At 44.9% G+C, this 18331-nt stretch overlaps 1 protein-coding gene across 3 annotated transcripts in view; it reads right to left on the reverse strand.

Annotated features, from left to right (window-relative positions):
* UBE2F (ubiquitin conjugating enzyme E2 F (putative)) overlaps nt 1-18331 on the reverse strand; it is a 51370-nt gene that overhangs the window by 12845 nt on the left and 20194 nt on the right. For all 3 annotated transcript variants that reach the window (XM_069540826.1, XM_060015845.2, XM_060015843.2), the window contains one exon: nt 5334-5401. In XM_069540826.1, the coding sequence (XP_069396927.1) occupies nt 5334-5401 (68 nt within the window). The remainder of the gene's footprint in view (nt 1-5333; nt 5402-18331) is intronic.

Raw genomic sequence — 18331 nt, forward strand, 5'->3', positions numbered from 1 at the left:
CCGCCGAGTGTCCACGCGGCTCCAAGGGTCCAACTGCACTTGCCCCTCTCCTCCTTGTCCCTTCACACCGTCCACAGTTAGATGTTGGTGCAGCCGCCCCCCCGGCCAATGGCCCTCGTAACAGCGGTACCCCACAAAGAGAGCAAACCTCTGCACCAGAACTGTGGTCCTGGATTCTGACACACACTTTCTAAACTGAACCATTCTTGTAGACCCTTACCGCCCCCAAAGGAAGACCAAGAAATACCAGCTCCACCTCCTACCTCAGTGGTGGCATGACCAGCCATCCCATCACACAGCTAAGGGTTTAGTATATGACAAAGACTGCAGTGCAAATCAATGGGAAAGCAGGGATTCTTCAGTGGACAACTGGCTAACCATTCGGAAAAGTACAGTTAGATATTCACTTAGAGCTTTATTCCACATAAACGACACAGAACTCTAAGAGGACTAGAAGAAAACGTGGATGAGTTGTCTTGGGGTCTGAGGCCTGTTTTAAGCATTTCACAACATGAAAAATTCAAGAAGGAAAAGTAGATTTGACTACAGTGGTGAAAAAAAAACCCACAAACTTTTATAGAACAAAAAAAATGAAAAACAGGAAAATGTTTACAGCACAGCTAAGTAAACTAAGAAAAAGTTTCATATAATTTCTATATAAGAACTCTTATAATAAAAAAAAAATACCTCCAAGGAAAAAAAGGGCTAAGCACATAACAACAGCTCATAAAAGACATAAAGAGCTAATAAGTAGGAAAAAAATTTAGCATCCTACTTATTTAAGAAATGAAAATTCAAATGACATTTAGATACCACTTATTTCCTCCCAAAATAGCAAAAAGAAAAAAAATAATGAAAATATCCCACGTTGGTAAGGGTTTAGGAAAAAGGGAATTTTCAAACACTGATGGTGGGGATGTCAACTGGAAAAACTCTCTGGAGGGTAACTGGATAGTACTGATAAAAAGCCTTAAAATTAGCATCAGTTACTCAGTACCTGTAATTCCACTTCTAAGAATTTATCCAAAGACAGCGGCAGGCATGCACAAGCTGCTGTCTAGGACATGTATCACAGCACTGCTTATTCCAGGGGTCAGTAAACTACAGCCTATGGACCAAATAAGGCCAGGCCTGTTTTCACGTGGTCTATAATCTAAGCATGGCCTTTACAGTTTTAAAAGGTTGTTTTAAAAAAAGAATATACGACAGAGACCATATATGGTCCACAAGGCCTAAAATATTTACTATTTTGCCCCTTACATAAAGTCTGGTTCACATAATCAAAATATTGGTCAGCCAGTGATCGACTATAAAGGATTAGTTTAAAACCATGATACATCATACAATTAAGTGTTCTTACTAATGATGATGTCATTATATATTAAGTGACGTGACAACATACGTTCTCACGCTATGATGCCATACTGTCCTATCTACGATGTTACCAAGCTACGTGCAGCGTGGCCCCACGCGCATGTCTGATTATACATTGTGCATACCATACATCAAAAAGCTAACGGTGATCATCTCTGGATGGAGAGATAACAGGTGACTAACATTCTACTTTTGCATAGTGGTATTTTCTCAATTTTCCACAGAGTATAATAAATTACATAAAAAGAAGAGGGGTGACTGGGTATTCAAGTGTTACTTGTGGTACCTCCGGTTCTCCTCCTTCTGGAAACGTGGCAGGGCAGCCCTTCCTGACCCCTCTCAGGGCTGGTCACGGTCACATTACTCGATTTGGTTGCATCACATAACCTCACTTCCAGGGGGAGAGAAAAGCCGCATTCCTTTCTCCTGCTTCAGCACACGGTTTCCTCTGACCACTCACAGCAAAATGCCATGGGAGCGTCGTGAGGCCTGGGACATCACAGCCAAGCTGCCATCTGCACTCAGGCCTCCTCCGGGCATCCCCATCACATTGGTTCGTCACTGTTTCTGTGTCCAGAGACTGAGCTTCGTCAAAGGCCGCTCGACTCTCATCTCCAGCCTACAGTGTCTGACACAGAACCCAGCGCATTTCAGGAGCTCATTAAACGCCAGTCAATCATTGCAGCCTACTTCTAGGACTGAGAGAGATTACGAGGCAGCTGGAGACTGCGAGATGAAGTTCAGGGAAAAAAGGACAAAGATCCCGAGGAAATCTGCCCTTCAGCTGCTGGGGCAGAGGGGTGTGAGGGGTGAGGGGGCACCAAACAGGTGTATTCTTTCTGTTCTAAAAAAGTTTATTCTAAAATAATGATCTACTTTACTGCTTAAAAGGTTTTCATTCACAACCTTAATAACTGACCTTAATTATAGGAACTATAAGTGTTAGGGGTTAAAAACAAATTCCTCATGAAGTACAGAAATCATGTAAATTACGGCATTAGAGCAAATGAATCCTGAGAAAGCTCCGCAAAGCCCTTTCAGGCTGACTTGCTAAAAACTGGCTGTATCTCCTCACCCAGATGGAACATGAATCCCTCCAAGTCTGCCCTCATAATCTCTACCCATTTGCCTGTAACCTTTCATATGCTGGTTTAATCTGCAACACCATAAACTTGCTGGGGGGCAGAGAGCATGCCAAGCACTGGATGTCTGGTGTGGCAGCCCCCGCCCAGCACTGGAAATACAGTGAGATTAAGACACCTCCAGACTCCTCCTTCAGGGAGCAGATGGTCTAGTGAAGAAAGACGCTAAGAAGAATTCTGTAGATAAAGCTTAACCGCAGAAAAGGTGAACAGAGCTACCTCTGTATCACTGAAGAACTTTACCTCACGCACCCTGGAGGCAGGGCAGCCCTGTGCACCCTGCGTGAGTTTGTGACCCTCACTGGCCTGCTGGTAAGGCAGCTGCACCACCTCTGCCTGGATGAGAGGCAGAGAGGCCCTCACGGCAGCAGGGTGGCGTCTGGATACAGCCCCGAGGGCCTGGCCTCCCAGGGCTTCCTGGCTGGAGAACATGGGTCTCCTTCCCGATGAAACAGGACTAGCCCATCATTTAGAAATTTTCCAAAGGAGACAGAAACTAAAACCTAGAAATGTAAGGTCTTTATATGCCACCAGTTAATACAGGAAAAGTGTCTTGGAGGCTCAGTGGCTTTCTATCCTCTGTTTATTTCATTTCCTACTCCTCTGCTTCTTAAACGGGGAGTATGACAAACATTTTCTCACTACCAAGCGGCCACCAGGTGCGGTGGGAAGGACACACATTAGGAAGCCGGGCAGCTCTGGACAAGAATCAGCTTTGGCAGTTGAGCCACCTAGACCGGCAAAGCCAACAAGTTCTTAACTTTACCTTTCTGAGCCCTAACTTCCTGATGGGAAAGATATGAACATTAATGTCACCGAGAGAACTACTGGAGAGTGACATAAGGTAAAACTGAGTGGAGGCACCTGACACACAGAAGCCCTCGACAAAACTCTGTTCCTTCCTTGACGTTTCTGAGGTTTTGCTTTCTCCTCACACTTGGAAAAAGACACTCTGCCACTAAATGATGCCAGTGCACCCGAACCACGGTTCTCAGCCCCGCCAAATTCACTGCTTTTCTGAAGACTGTCACAAACTCACCGCCCTTTAATTTTAACATTCTCTAGGTGAGTAACCCACGGATATGGCATATGTCCAGAAGGTTAGAGAGTCTAGAGTTTTAAGTACCGCACGTCGGGCTGTTTCCAGAAACCATTAAAACAGCCCCAAATCCTTAATATGTGTGCACTTAAACCAAGTTCTCAAACTGCTCTCACCTGAGGGAGTGCAGTGCTCTGTCAGGCCAGGTTCCCCTGTTGGTGATCAGGGAAATAGGGGAAGTCTCAGCGGGTGGCTGGTTGGCTGGATTGACAAAGACCTGAAATGCATATTTTCCTGTCTTCACTTAAAAATTAAATTTATTTTTTGTTTTTCTTGGACTGCTAACTCTTCCATCCTCATAAATTACACTTCCAAAAGAACTTTTAATACAGTAGCCCAGTAAAGATCAATTTCCATAGATAAAAGTTTGGCTTTAAACAAACGAGTGTTAGAGCCACTGAACTAGACTTGGGCGGTGGAGATGGGCCGAGGTCGCGGGGAGCAGGTGATTCCCCCTGTCAGAAAAGGAGGGAGCAGTTACTGCAGGGAAAGCAACGGGACACACGCTGTGCCCGATTCCCACAGCCTCAGGTTAACAGGAGACTGAACTTTACCATCAGATTTTTCTTTCCTAGTCGACAGGCCAGAGAAGGCTGAGGAACATCACGGGGGGAAAGATGTATATCACACCGGCAGAGCTGGCCACGTGCCAACCTCGGCAGCTCAGGGATGGAGAGGGCCCGCGTACCACGCCCACTCCGGCGCCCGACTCAGGGGTGTGCGGTGCTGTTCCGAACCGTCAATGATTTCTCACAGGCACAGTGAAAATGCCCCCAAAACCCCAAATCTGAGTTTTCTCACCTCTCCACTATTCCCCAAGCCTGATTCTTCATTCAAGTAGACCTGGTCAACTTGACCTGTACACAGGTTGCCAGTTCTCATTTCCATACCCACTGACACAGTTGCAGAGACGTCCTCGTCACCTAGAACACCCGCCCCAGTTGTGCATGAGCCAACCCGAGACAGGACGACTCCAATTCTAGTTCTCCTCAGAAGCTTAACTGGCCCCGACCACTTTCCAAAAGGGACCCTCTCTCTTCCTTCTCTGAATTCCTCTAAAGCATTCTCCTATTATTAACCAATATCACTGTCTGCTACTTACCACTTTTATCATTTTATGATAACTTCCTACACTTTCTCTCACCTTCCTAATGGGTCGGCATGTTCCTTAAAAGCAAAGACAGATGTGACAGCACTTGGCACGGTTATTACTGGGAGGGTCCTGGAGGGATCAACACGTAGCTAGGGGTGTACATCACTCATAATTTGAAACTACAGGTCATTGTTCTTTTCCAAAATTCTAAAACGCACATTTTGTACACTTCTGGAATTGTGCTGTTATACCATAAACAGAACTACAGCTTAAACTAAAATGCTCTTTTCTCCAGTGCCAGAACCTAACAAGGCTTGCGTGAACTACCCAGGCAGCCCCTGCGGAGGCGCCAGCCTCGGGGGGGTAATTCCAGCCCCGGCAGAGCTGCGCCCCAGCGCACACCGGCACACGGGACTCGCAAGCACTCGCTGAGAAAGGGAGCCTCTCCGCTAACACTCTCAAGAATGCTGATGAGGGGCATTAACCACACAAGTGTCAGCCATCTCGTGCTCAGTCCCAGGACTGGGTGGGCTGCACTCGGACACAACGCGGGGGGACTGCCGGGCCCGGTGACGGCCACCCGCCACAAGAAGGGGGAACAGCGGCTCAAGCGCGGGCTACTCACCACCATGTTGTATGCATCAGGAACTTCAGTTTCAAACTGAAATTTTCCACCCTGGTAGTAACCCTCATCTATCAAAAAACACAAAACAAAACAAAAAAATCCTTTAAATTAAAAAAAAAAAAAAGGAAACAAAAGGCAAACACTATGTTAGCATATGGCAAATACAGAGAATTAAGAGTTGAAAAAGAGGACTGCAGGGCTCCTTTGTTACTCCACCAGCCTCACCCCTGACCTGACGGTTACAAGTCAGCCCACACTGACTGGCGCCTGCAGCGCTCTCCTCACTGGCCACGCGCCCTCGGGGAAAAGGGAGGCCTCCCCTGGGAGACTGGCCCCCTCCCTGCGCTCAGCCCCTCGGTCCCGGCCCGCGGCACCCAGTGCCTCCCCTCAATGACACGTGACCACCTTGCTTCAGCGCTCGGTCACCTGTGTGCCGCTGGTCTCCCCACGAGAATCAGCTCCACGGGGGAGGCAGGCTTGTGCTGACTGCTTTTCCCCGGTGCCCGGCATGTGGCTTCCAGTCACTCGGCAAACACTGACTGAGCATGGACCCTTTGCCAGGCCCTGCTCCAGACCCTGGCCGGGGACACGGCAGTGAACCAGCCAGACAAAATCACCGTCTCAGCGACTGTGCCCGGTCAGCACTCGTGGGCTGGCTGGCCGAGCGCTTGGTACAGCCTTCAGAACAGAGCAGGCCCTCTGGAAAGGGGCTGGAGGGTACGCAGAAGAATGTCCAGGGTCAGAGCGGCACCGCCGTGCCCCCCCCGCCGCCCCAGGTCTGCAGACCCCACAGCTCAGTCCCAACTCCCTCGCTGCACCGCCCACCTCTCTGCCTCTCCTGGAGTCCGCCGGCGGTGGGCTCGGCTGAGTTGCAAGCGCTGCTGGTGTGGCTGCCAACAGAGGGCGCTCCAGCACGAATGCCCCCCACAGGAGTTAAATTACTCTGAACTTCACAATTTGATAAAATTACCACCATCTTTAAAACGAATGTTCAACTTCCTCTAAAATATTATCATCGTGAACAAATCAGCAATATTACATTTTATCACTTCCCTCAGCTTTTTATATAAAATGAACATTTAATAGGAAGTTGTTGGTCTCAAACCAGCCACTAAAAAACCATTTTTCTTCTTTAAGGGCGTTGAGATTGTGTCAACATTTATGTCTGTCCCGCAGTTAGAACTCGCCTTATCTCGCTGTGTTACACAGGGAGCCCTCTGTGCCCTGGAGCCTACTCCCTCCTTCCTGCCAGGAACCATACGCTAGTGTCTTCCAGCCAGGGTACGGGTACTGCGGGGAGGACACACTGTCCACGGGGTATGTGGGCACTGACAGCTTTAACAGAATCCACTTCTAGATGGCCAGTGTCCACGAGTGCCCTATCATGAAATCAATCTGCCCAACAGTACTTGTGAGGCCAAGGAGTCATGCCAGCTGCCCCTTCCCACCTCCCCTTTCACTGTCTTTCTCCCACTTGTAACAGAAGGCCTCCTGCTCATCTAGCCTCTCCCTGTGATGCACTGCACCAAGGTGTGATGCACTGGTCACAGTAAAGCTCCTTGAATCGAGGCACTATGCAGGGTTGTGCCTTTCCCTATCTTACACCCATTTCTGTAAAGGGCAAAGCATGGCGTTAAAGATAAGATGTCCCAGTTCAAGTTGGAATGTCTTGAAGTTAGACACACGTGGAGCCTGATGGCAGGGATGATTAGATTTCATTTAGTAATGTCAATCACGGGACTACTGGAAAAGAATGCCTCACCCCCATGAGAAGCAAGCGAAGAGGGTGCCAAGAAGCAAGAGGCCCGTGCCTTCCCCCGCGCGGTGCCAGCCCCGCACCTCACCTCTCCACTAGGGGTTAAACTCGGAAGTCAGGCAGCTGTTGGAGACACATCTTAATTTAGAGGCTTCGCCAGAGAGAGAGTCTTGGCAGTTAGAACTGGTCCTGCCTACTGATGCACACGGCAGAAATTTCTGATACGCTGAATGAGCTAAATCTGCAGCCACGAGTCTTTGTAAACCCTAAGTGTTTAATATATATTGGTAGGGGTAAGATGAAATTAATATCACAGTTTTCTCAATGCTTTCTGAATATTTCAGGTAACATGAGAGGCCGTCAAGTGAAGAATGATGGGTATGATTAGCGGTCGGTTGGCAGGTCTTAGGAAAGTGGTTTTGGTGCGCACCTCGGAAAATGCAACACAAAGGGATCCTAATGACTGGGTTTGTAAAGCCATTTCCAGCCAGGTGGTTCCCAACTCTTTGCTTTCAACAAAATAGAAGAAGGAACCTAATCTAGTAATCAGCTGAAAGACCACAGTAAAATACCTTGTATGATTTTTGGTCCCTAACTTTGAAGTCCAGGGACACAAAGACGTAGTGACAACAAACACCTTCCGTGCCTGCCTACTTATTTATATGAACAAGCAGTTCTCAGTGTCTATACCTACAAAGACAAAAGGAAGGAATAAAACTGATATTGACCCCTTCTTTCTGGCATTAAGTAACATCGTTCACAAGCACATCAACTAAATCAGAAAAATGCTAAGAGCAGCCTCTCGCTCTCAGATACATCTCCGATGAAACGCTATTGTGTTTAGTAACCATCACTATTTATCCAACAAACATTTGGTGAGTGTTACTATGTGTCAGGCACTGTTCTAGGCACCACCAGCAAGAGACCTTCCTGCCCTCATGAAGCTTACATTCTAGTGGGAAGAAACAAAGTAAGTAAGTTAATCATATAACAGAAAGTGAAAAAGAGCTGAGGGGCCAGGAGGTGGGAGGAGCTGCAATTTTAAATAGAGAGGTCTGAGAGTGAAGGCTGGAAAACGGAGGGTATCCGGGAGAAGAACACTCCAGGTATGGAAGAGTGGTGAGAGACCCATGAGAGCGCCTGATGCATTCAGGGCACATGCAGAGGCCAGAAGGTGAGGCAAGGGAAGGGGAAGCTGCGGCTGCGGAGGTAGCAGGCCTGGCCTTGCAGGCCACTGCTAAGTGCACTGGCTCTTATTCAGCAAGGCAGGGAGCCACAAGAGGGGCCTGAGCAGAGGAGGGGCAGGACCACAGAAACATCATGCTGGTTAGGAGCAGGGTAGGAGCAGCTGGAGTAGAGATACTCTGATGGTAGCAACACCAGGATTTGCTGGCAGACTAGGGGTGGGGTGGGGAAGAAAGGAGTCGAAGCGCTGCGCTGTTTGACCCTGCAATGGAGAAGGGCAGAGCCGTCACCTCGAAGATAAAAAGACTGCAGAGGGCACAGGTGCGCCAAGTCCAACATCAGATTTGAGATTAATTTGAGATTTCATGTCAACAACCAAGCGGAGACACTGACCGCAGCTGGCAGATCTTTCTGGACAGATCTTTCTGGAGTGTAGGGGAGAGGTCAGGGCTGCATGCGAGGTTTGGGAGCTGTGTATAAGAGCATCCAGATTTCATGAGCTGGCGAGGTCCCCAAGGGCCTGACTATGGAGGTCCAAGGACAGTACAAAGCCTTGAGGCATCCCCGACTTGGGTCAGGAGACGGGACAGGAGGGGCAGTGGCAGCAACAGAAGAAAACCAGGAGCCAGGAGCTGGTACAAACAACTGTAACAATCGTTCAAAAGAAGATGCTCAACACCCAGGAGTCTCACAGTGATAGGAACTTCTTAAATAAATATAAATATATAGTTACAAAACAGTATGACAGGGTGAAAAAATTCTTATAGGCAGAGGAATGTTTGTATTAGGATAAAATTCTGTGAGACGAGTGAAATAAAAATATATGAGTGCAAGGAGAAAAGGCAGCCACGAACATTTTCCAACCATTAAAGTGGAGCCTGTTCATATACATATGTTTTTTTTTAATGCATGATGGTGGGTGTAGCCATGGTATTTAGATTCTACTGGAAACATTTTAAAGAGTAAAATAATACTTTCCCCTTTAAATGTCAATATTTACAGCACACTGGAAATTACACTCTATGCAAATTTTAAACTTAAGGGCAGGAAAAACACAATTCCTGCCAAGATAACCTTGTAGATCAGGGGTCGGCAAACTCTCTGAAAAGGGCCAGGCGCTACGTACCTGGGGCTTTGGGCTACAGGTCTCTGTCATGTACTGTTTTGTTTTATTTTTTATCTTTTTAAATAGCCCTTTGAAAATGTAGAAACCATTCTCGGCTCGAGGGCTGCACAACTGGCCCGGGATGGGCTTTGGCTCACAGGCCTGGCTTGCCCACACTCAGGTGAAAATATAGCAAAAGAAAACCGCGGCGCCAAGCTGAGCGACACTGAGCGCCCGTGCAGCGGGCTCACTGAAGAGGGAGAGCCTGTGGGGCGGGCGTTACGGAAGACCTGAAGACAAGCACCGCCAGCAGCACAGCAACAAGCACGCTGACACGTGGAGCGTGGACCACGCGCAGCCGCCGGAAGCTCTGCTCACGTACCCAGTCCGCCACACTGCGGCTGCTTTAAAGGAGCCACTGAGGCACATGGACTGAGTACCAGCTGCTCCACAGCTGGCAGGCCGCTTCACATCAGGCGGTGTCACAGGGACCGGGGGATGAGCGGGTCAAGGGAAAGGAGACAGAGTGGGGGTGGGGGGGCGCAAGGGGAGCAGAGAGAGGAAGGCCGCTGGGAGCAGAGGAGGAGCCAGGCCCGGCGGAGCTGCAGACAGACCCCGAGTCAGCTGTGAGAGAGGGGTGCTGAGATTCAGAGGAAACCGCGAACATGAGGAAAGAAATGGAGAAGACATTTTAGATGTAGTAAACAGAATATCAAGAGCTAAAAAACATAATATCTGAAACGAACACTTCACTGGATGAGCCTCAGAGTCAATCAAGCGCTGCAGGGATTTGCCTGGCGTCCCGTGGTTAGCACTCGGCACTCTCACTGCCAAGGGCACAGGTTCAATCCCTGGTCAGGAAACTAAGATTCCACAAGCCGTGCAGTGTGGCCAAAAACAAAACAAACAAAACTCAGCAGAAATAGAAACGATCCACAGTGAGGCACAGAGAGAAAAGTGAACAAAACCTTCTGACCCCAATGGAAGTCTAGTTTATATGTATAGGGAATATACAGGTAAGCGATATATATTTTGGGGGGGCTTCCCTGGTGGCGCAGTGGTTGAGAGTCCGCCTGCCGATGCAGGGGACACGGGTTCGTGCCCCGGTCCGGGAAGATCCCACATGCCGTGGAGCAGCTGGGCACGTGAGCCATGGCCACTGAGCGTGCGCGTCCGGAGCCTGTGCTCTGCAACGGGAGAGGCCACAACAGTGAGAGGCACGCGTACCGCAAAAAAAAAAAAAAGAGAGATATCTTTTTTAAAGTTTTACTTGGGGATATGCATACTTTTTAAATATTTATTTTATTTATTTTTTTATTTTATTTTTTTTTTGGCTGTGTCGGGTGTTAGTTGCGTGTGGGCTCTTCGTTGTGGCGCTCGGGCTTCTCTCTAGTTCCGGCGTGCAGGTTTTCTCTTTTCCAGCTGTGGCACACGGGCTCCAGAGCACGTGGGCTCTGTAGTTTGTGGCACACAGGCTCTCTAGTTGAAGTGCTTGAGCTCAGCAGTTGTGGCATGGGGGCTTAGATGCCCCGCAGTATGTGGGATCTTAGTTCCCGGACCAGGGATCGAACCCGCTTCCCTGCATTGGAAGGTGGATTCTTTACCACTGGACCACCAGAGAAGTCCCTAGGTAAGAGATATTAACATTCGTATATCTAACTGGAGTCCCATAAAGGGGTTATAGATAAAATATTGAAAGAAATGTTGGTCAGTTATTTCTATATATGCTTTTCTCTTCTTTTCTTTTCTTTTCTTTTTTTTTTTGCCGTACGCGGGCCTCTCACTGTTGTGGCCTCTCCCGTTGTGGAGCACAGGCTCCGGACGCGCAGGCTCAGCGGCCACGGCTCACGGGCTCAGCCACTCCACAGCATGTGGGATCTTCTCGAACCGGGGCACGAACCCGTGTCCCCTGCATCAGCAGGTGGACTCTCAACCACTGCGCCACCAGGGAAGCCCCGGTCAGTTATTTCTAAATTTGATGAAAACTGTAACTCACAGATCCAAAAAGGTCAATAAACCCCAAGTGAGATAAACAGAAAGAAAACCACATCAAAGCACATCATAATAAAACTGCTAAAAACTGTGACAAAGAGAGAACATTAAAAACAGCCAGAGAATAAAATGCATATCACATAAAATGAAACAAAGAATCACCACTAACTTCTTTTTTTTTTTTTTTTTTTGCGGTACATGGGCCTCTCAGTGCTGTGGCTTCTCCCGTTGCGGAACACAGGCTCCAGACGCGCAGGCTCAGTGGCCATGGCTCACGGGCCCAGCCGCTCCGCGGCATGTGGGATCTTCCCGAACCGGGGCACGAACCCGTGTACCCTGCATCGGCAGGCGGACTCTCAACCACTGTGCCACCAGGGAAGCCCACCACTAACTTCTTATAAGAAAAAAAAATGTCAGAAGGCAGTAGAATGATATCCTTAAAATGCTGAAATTGTCAACTTAAGAATTCAACATTCAGCAAAGCTGGCAGAATTCATCATTCAGCAAATCTGCACTACAAAAAAAAAATCCAAGGACGTTCTTCAGGCAGAAGAAAAATAACAGATGGGACCTCAGATCTACCAAAAGGAATGAACGCTGTTAAGTGGTAAATATGTTGATAAATATATGAAGAAAATATAATTATCTAAAAAGTAGTAACGTATTGTGGGTTATAACAAATGTACAGTAAATGAGACTACGTGATAAAGGCTCGGATGGGAAGTGGAAGCAGAGCAACATAAGCCTAAGCTTCCTCCTTCAGAACTAAAGAAAGACGAGCAAATTAAACTGAAGACGAGCAAATACGAGAAACCAAGAAATATATTCGAGGAAAATCAATGAAACCGAAAACTGGTTCCTTGCAGAGACCAATAAAATTGATAACCTCTAGCTAACCTGATCAAGAACACAGAAAACGGACATTTTCAATGGCAGGAATTAAAGAGGGGATTATCAACACAGACTCTACAGAACTTAAAAGGGTCAGAAGATGTTAAGAGCAACCTTATACCAATAAATGTGAAAATGTCAATGGTATGAACAAATTCTTTGAAACATACAAATCACCAAAGCTCACTCAAAAATAAGAAGCCCAAGTTAACCCCTATCTAAGAAATTTTATTCATACAGTACTTAAACTCTTACCACAAAAACAAAACAATAAAATACTAGACCTAGGTGGCTTTACTGGCGAATTCTATCATTTAATAAAGAATTAATAGTAATTCTACATAAAACTCTTCCAGGAAACAGAAGGGAACACTTCCCCATTCATCCCAGGAAGAGTAAGGAGGGGAGGGGAAGGAAAGAAACTAGAGCCTTATCTTGCACCATATGCAAAAATTAACTCAAAATGGCTCACAGACCTAACTTTAAAACCTAAAGCTATAAAACTCCTTAAAAAAAAAAAAAGGAAATCTTTGCATTTCTTAGGACACAAAAAGCACTGTATTAGTTTTGTATTGGTTGCTGTAATAAATTACCACAAACGTAGCAGCTTAAACAATAAAAAATTACTATCTTTTGTAGGTCATTTGTCCAAAATGAATCTCACTGGGCTAACACAAGAGCTGGCAGTGCTGCATTTCTTTCTGGTGGCTCTAGGAAAAATCCACTTCCTTCACTTTCCAGCTTTAAGCAGCCACCTGTACTCCTTCCTCCACCTTCAAAGTCACTGGTGGCCAGTGGAAATCGTAACACATGCACCAACATGGATGACTCTCACAAGCACTGTGCTCAGTGCAAGAAGCCATGGACAAAATGCTACACACTGGCTGGGGCCATTTACATGACATTCCGGAAAAGGTAAAGCAACAGGGCAGAAATCAGATCAATGATTGCCAGGGGCTGGGCGTGGGGAGAGGAAACTGACTACAAAGGGGCCCAACTTTTGAGCTGATGGAAACATTTTATGTGTATCTTGATTGTGTTGGTGTCTACACAACTGTATGTGTCTGTCAAAATGTAGAGAACAGTACACCTAAGAACAGTGGCTCTACTGTCTGTAAATTATACCTTACTAAACATGATTTTTAAAAAAGATACAGGTAAATCCTGCTACATAAAAGGCACCATCAGGTGGTCCAGGAAAATGAAGGGGCGCTGGCGATTTTACAATGCCAAAAAGCTCAACATTTAAACAGCACGTCATTTTAAAATATTTTATATAATTATACACATTTTTACTGGTAACCATAAGAATATATATTTAACCATGGTAACGAATGGCTTCTAAAACAGTACGTCAGACATTTAATTGCACACCCACTCCTAGAAACCTGAGCATCCCAAGAGAGAATTTGCCTCAGTTTTACGTGCGAGGCAGAGGGCAGAAATCAGTATACATCGGACAATCAGAAAACAGTATATATCGGACAACATGTCACCTACTCAGCAGTAAGCAGAGACATATTGCATCAACACAGTTCTTGCAAGCAGCAAGGAAAAGAGCAGTGAATGTTTCCTTAACAAAAGTTAGCTGATGTGAAGGCAGATAACCGACTGTCTCAAGAGCAATCACCACGTATCTATTATATATGAAGGGGGGAGAACTGCCACCTGCATTTCCAGGATGATTTGAAAGAAAAGACTCCATCAGGGAAAAGTCTGTCCCTCATGATGGGTATCCCTATAAAGCTAAAATCACCCTAGAAAGCACCAGGGCTGAGAGCACACATTCTGTGTCGAAACCGCGACACATTAACAGTAAGCTACACACACACTACTGTGAGACTGGGGTGGTGGTCAAGCCAAAGGCCTGCTTCAGTGCTCTGACCCATTTCCGCATCTTTTAACACGTCCATGATTATTTAAATGTTGTTCCAAATGTTCATGTGTGGAACCAAACCTGTGTTTCAGGCTTACTAACCGTATTTCTTTGCTCAGAAACTGGGAATCTTACTTTATTTCATACTAAGAAATTTTTCCTTCTATAACTCCAAAGCTCTGAAACAAAGCTTAGAATAACTAAGAACCAAACATAATGGGGATAACAGATAAAACAATTTAAATTTCATGACTCAGTGTAAGGCGCACTTTTATTATCATGCTCATCAGTTAGGGAGTTTTTATAAATTAAATGTTAAAATTAAGAAAACATGACAAATCTAATAACCAACACATTTAAAAACATACTTACGTGAATATACACATAAATATACAAGATTTACAATGTAGCTATAGAATTCCCCAATCAGAATTTTTAATATATGTAACAATAATAAAAAGGATGTTATTAACCATTAAAAAACCCACTTCCCTGGTGGCACAGTGGTTAAGAATCCGCCTGTCAATGCAGGGGAAACAGGTTCGATCCCTGGTTGGGCAAGATCCCACATGCCACGGAGCAACTAAGCCCGTGTGCCACAACTACTGAGCCTGCACGCCTAGAGCCTGTGCTCCGCAACAAGTCACCACAATGAGAAGCCCGCGCACCACACTGAAGAGTAGCCCGTGCTCACCGCAACTAGAGAAAGCCCACGCACAGCAATGAAGATCCAACGCAGACAAAAATAAATAAAATTAAAAAACAAAAAAACAAAGAAACAACCTCCCACATATCTAATAAAGAACTTACACCAGGTATATAAAACTTACAACTCAGTAATGAGACAAGCAATACAATTTTTAAATGGGTAAAATTATTTGAATAGACACTTGAACAAAGGAGATAGAGAGTAAACAAGCTTGGGAAATGATGCCCAACATCTTTAGTCACTAGGGAAATGCAAATTAAAGTCACAATGAGACACATACCTAACAGAATAGCTAAAATTGAAAAGACTGATAATACTAGCTATTGGCAAGAATGTAGGGTAACTGGAATTCTCATTCATTGCTAGCAGGAATGCAAAACAGTACTTTCATTTTGGAAAAGAGCATGGCAGTGTTTTATGCAGTTAAACTTACTCTTATCACATAACCTAGTAATTGCACTGCCAGGAGAAATAAAAAACGTTGGCAAACGAAGACCTGCCCACAAAGGTTTACAGGAGCTTTATTCACAACAGCCCAGAAGTGGAAATAACACAAAGGTTCATCAATAGCCTGTTATAACCTGTTACAAATAAAACCCATACAATAGAATACAGCCCACCAATAAAGATACAAAATACCACATAGATGAAACTCAGAAGCATTACGCTGACTGAAATAATGTAACTTATAGCTCAATCAACATTGCTTAAAAATTTTTTTTTAAATCAATCTAAGTTTCCACCTTAGGAAAGCAGAAAAAGAAAAGCAAATTAAACCCAAGGTATAAGGAAGGAAATAATAAAGAAAACAGCAGAAACCAATAAAATGGATAAACAACTGAGAAAAACAAAAGCTTGCTCTTTGTAAGAGATCAACCGGATAAACCTCAAGCTAACATGATCAAGGAAAAAAATAGAAGATCCAAATAAATCAACATCAGGAATGAAAACAGGGACATGAGTGCAGATCCCACAGACATCAGTAGACTAATAAGAAAATATTCCAAACAACTTTGGATGGTATGAGAATGCTAAGAGCAGTCTTACTCATCACAGCCAAAAGCTGGAAAGAATTCAAGTGCCCATCAATAGGTAAATAATTAGGTCATATTTATACAACCAATACTGTTGCCCACAACAATACATATGAATTTAAAAACATGTTACATGAAAGAAGCCAGAGAATAAGAATATATAATATGATTCCATTTATATGAAATTCAAGAACTGACACAACTAATTTATGATAAGAGAAATCAGAAAGCAATTTTGGGTGGGTAGCAGGGGGTGAGGAATTGACTGCAAAGGGGAAGAAGGGAACTTTGGGAATGCTGGAAAGATGTTTACTGGGATTGTGGTTACACAGGGATGTGTATCCATTCTGCAAAACTTATTACACTCTACAGTTCAAGTTAGTACATTTTATTGTTTGTAATTTTATACCTCAGCAAAATTTATTTAAAAAGTAAAAACTAAAATTAAAAAAAAAAGGGTCCATGGTCCCCTCTGCCTACAAGCCACCATGTCACAGTGGGGGCAGGCTGAGGGGACCTCCACAAGTCAACTGGGCAACTCTGACCTGGCCCGGTTTTTCAAATCATCCCTCTAACTTCACAGAAGACTCCGGTGGTATTTCAGCCAGTCTTTAGATTTTTGCTTTGTTTTGTTTCATTTTACTTTCTAGTATTGTTTCTTGTTTTGTGAGTTGATGTGGGGATTTTTTTCTTCTAAGTTCATTTCTTTTCTTTTCCTCTATCACCAAATTACATTTCCATCTTTTCTCTGAAGAATACATTTATTCCCAAGCATGAGGGACATTCCAAAAACAAACAAAACTATAAAAATGTTACCAAGTACGAACAGGAACTATCTTGCCAGGAGCCAGATAAAGAAGAGCTTTGAGCTTCAAGTGCAGATGCAATTCTTCCACCCTGATCACCTAAATATCTAGATCTTCTATATTATTGAGTTTTCAGACTCAGCCCCAGTATTACTGGCTGCAAATGAGCCAGTTTCAATACCATCTGCTCCATATACTGTTAAAACTTTACTACTCAGACCTATTTTTCTTTAATAACTAAGAAGAGCATGACTCCAAAAAGTTTTTTAAAAAACCAGGATGTTGGGCAAGTTTTTAGTGTTGGCGGATCTCTGCCACGCTTCACTTAATAACAAAGGACAAGAACCACAGCAGCTTTCTGAGTCACTGACACCACACAACATGGGCACACACACAGCACCTGAAGAGCACGCCACGCAAAACTCCATGTGCGCACTTCCACAAATATAAATGCTCAAGTACTAAGCAGTTACAGGCATCAAAACACAAATTCCTTCTTTACTTGATGGAAGAGCGAACACAAAAACTGTAACAAACAATCGTGCTGCAGTTTCAAGAATAATATCAAAGATGGCGTCATAGACATAATCTCAATAAGAACAACATCCATGTAATTTAGTAAAAAAAATTCAGTTAAAAAACAAAGACCTATCCAGAGGCTGGTTGGACTCCACACAAACTCACTCATGTAAGCCAGTAACAAGCCCGGCAAAAGCAAACACGGTTCTGAATAGCTGAGAATCACAAAGCTCTCACAAATGCCCCAAAAAGGCAGAGAGAAGAAAATATCTTTACTACAAACCCTCAAGTGTGAGACTACTTAGTAAACAGAGAACCGATCTTAATTGCCACAATTTCTGAAAACACCCTGCAATGCTTAACAGTAAGAGTAACTGACATTCATAATGGTGACCTCTGGTCACCTGGAAACAGTGTGCTCAGTATCCCTCACTAAAAAGGGCAGAGCTTGCAATGTGTTTATGAAGGTGGTCAAAGAATGGTTAGAACCTCCATCACTTCACAGTTACAAGTCCTGAGCTTCAGTCCTCTCTCGAGGTCAGGCTTGTGGAACGCCTGTTTCTGACAACGATGTTCTGATGTTAGTATATCTACCCTAGTGCTCACTCATCTTAGAAATGGAAATGGTACCAGACTGAATTTATGGATACGCCCCAGAGTCGTCTATAGAACCACCACACAAACTAAATGAATTTTTTTAAGTTTTCAAGCACATTTTGAAAATGGGATTTCTCCTGTTCTAATACAACATCTTCCATGGGAAAAAACCATCCTACCTGCGGGGAGACAATGCCAGGGGTTATTTGTGGGTTCATTACCACCTACTGAAATTCTGCATTCTTTCACTTTTTAATTAAATTAGCTAGTGACTCATTATTCTCAGTTTCTCACTCCCTTTCCCTCCCCCAAATAAAATAACACCCTCCACTTCCTCCACAACACTGCTTCCCCTCTTGTTAATTCCCTCTGTCCTGCTTTCTTCCTTCACCAGCCAGCCCACAGCAGCTCCACTGGCCATGACACCCACTGTCAACATAAAGCCAGAGGGCTGCACTGTTGAAACGTGCAACTCCCAGAGCTGCACTGTAACCAGGAAAAACCCAAGCCCTCCCTCTAGCTGCGCAG

The sequence above is a fragment of the Delphinus delphis genome, chromosome 7, assembly GCF_949987515.2.
Source record: "Delphinus delphis chromosome 7, mDelDel1.2, whole genome shotgun sequence".
NCBI classification, from domain to species: domain Eukaryota; kingdom Metazoa; phylum Chordata; class Mammalia; order Artiodactyla; family Delphinidae; genus Delphinus; species Delphinus delphis.